This window comes from Chaetura pelagica, unplaced genomic scaffold (assembly GCF_000747805.2).
Source record: "Chaetura pelagica isolate M959 unplaced genomic scaffold, ChaPel_1.0 scaffold438, whole genome shotgun sequence".
Lineage (NCBI taxonomy): Eukaryota > Metazoa > Chordata > Aves > Apodiformes > Apodidae > Chaetura > Chaetura pelagica.
This window is the reverse complement of record NW_009954113.1, coordinates 1,438,881-1,440,279: the sequence shown is the minus strand read 5'-3', so window position 1 is coordinate 1,440,279 and position 1,399 is coordinate 1,438,881. Positions and strand designations below refer to the sequence as shown.

The 1,399-nt window shown below is 53.8% G+C and overlaps 1 protein-coding gene across 1 annotated transcript in view; it reads right to left on the bottom strand.

The window, feature by feature from the left end:
- The window catches only part of NTHL1 (nth endonuclease III-like 1 (E. coli)), a 3,859-nt gene extending 3,378 nt beyond the window's left edge, over positions 1 to 481 (bottom strand). The window contains exon 1 of the mRNA XM_010002611.1: positions 437 to 481. Within this exon, the coding sequence (XP_010000913.1) occupies positions 437 to 481 (45 nt within the window). The remainder of the gene's footprint in view (positions 1 to 436) is intronic.
- Positions 482 to 1,399: the final 918 nt, after the last annotated feature.

Sequence of the window (1,399 nt, the reverse complement as noted above, 5' to 3'; positions counted from 1 at the left end):
CTGGCTCCAGTGAGCTCCTCATGAAACCACATCTGAAGAACTGGCATTACGGAGACTGGGACATGAAGCACAATACCCAGAAGTTCCTCTGGTGCTCTCATTAAGGGTTTAGCCCAGACCATTCACTTCCTATTATTCAATTTATTTTTCCCCAGAAGTGATTCTATCCCCAGCAGAACGAGGAGGATGCACACAGGTATGAAGCTAACCTGGGCTGACCCAGGATAAGGTGGGATACAATCCTTCCTCCAGCTCTCTTACAAAACCACAGGTGCACCAGGAAAACCCTCTGGGTGCAGGGAAGCAGGGTAATCTCTGAGTGCATGGAAGCTGTGTGAGGAGCACTGGGGTGTGCTGAGGGTTACAACATCTACTTTTTCTCAGAAGCAACAAACCTGCTTCCCTAGGGAAGAACAATTATTTCCATATCCTGTACCATTGTCCCCCTGGCTCCAGAGCTGCACTTGGTGCCAGCCCACATGGCTGGAGAGCGTGTGATGCTGCCTGAACCTGGGGCCAAAGCTAACCATGTTCCCAGGGGGGATCCCAGGGGATCCAAGCCCAAGACACGATGCCAGGACAGTGTTCCAGGCACTGGAGCTGTGCAGCTGTGTCCCCCAGACCTCCCTGGGAGCCTGGCAGGTCACGGTGGGACACACAGCTCCTGCTGCTCCTGCCTGTGGGATGTCTCCACGTTCCCACCCCAGCACCAGGCACGGAGAGCACAGCCCTGCAGCCCCTCTCCACTTTGTTTTTGTACTGATGCAAACAGTCCCCTTGGAGGGAGGTGTCATCTGGGGCCTTTGATTGTGTTCCCAGGCTTGGGGAGCACATCCCATCCCAGCACGGCCCTTCCTTCCAACCAGTATCTCCTTCAAAGTGGATCCAAGAGGGGAGGAAGCCAACCTGCACTTAGGAGCTGCTCTGAAGGGTATAAAACCAGCCTGGGAAGCTTTTTCTCAGCTCCCTTTGCCTTTTCTCCACGCTGTTCTTCCTCTGTATCACAGAGGCATCTTGCTGGATACTTTCCTTGGATTCCTACCAAGATATTAAGGAAAAGGGATGTGCCTTCATGCCCTGCCAGCCTGTCCTAGCACTGCCACAATACTCTCTCAGGTTTTTCACTCCCAAGTCCAAAAACATCCTGTGTTTGCTGCTGCCCTCAGTCCAGCCTGCTGACTCTCCTGGCAGCAGTTCCAGCAGAGAACAAGAGCCTTTCACAGCTGTGTTTGCTGGTTGGTCTCCAAAGCCCAGCACGGGCTGAATGTGAGCACAGAACATCTCAGCAAACACCCACTGCTGCTCCACAAGGGCTGCCTGAACCCAAGGAGCCCGGGACTGGGCAGGCAGTGGCTGGATGAACACTTGTTCTCATGCTTCTGCAGCAACCTCTTGTGAA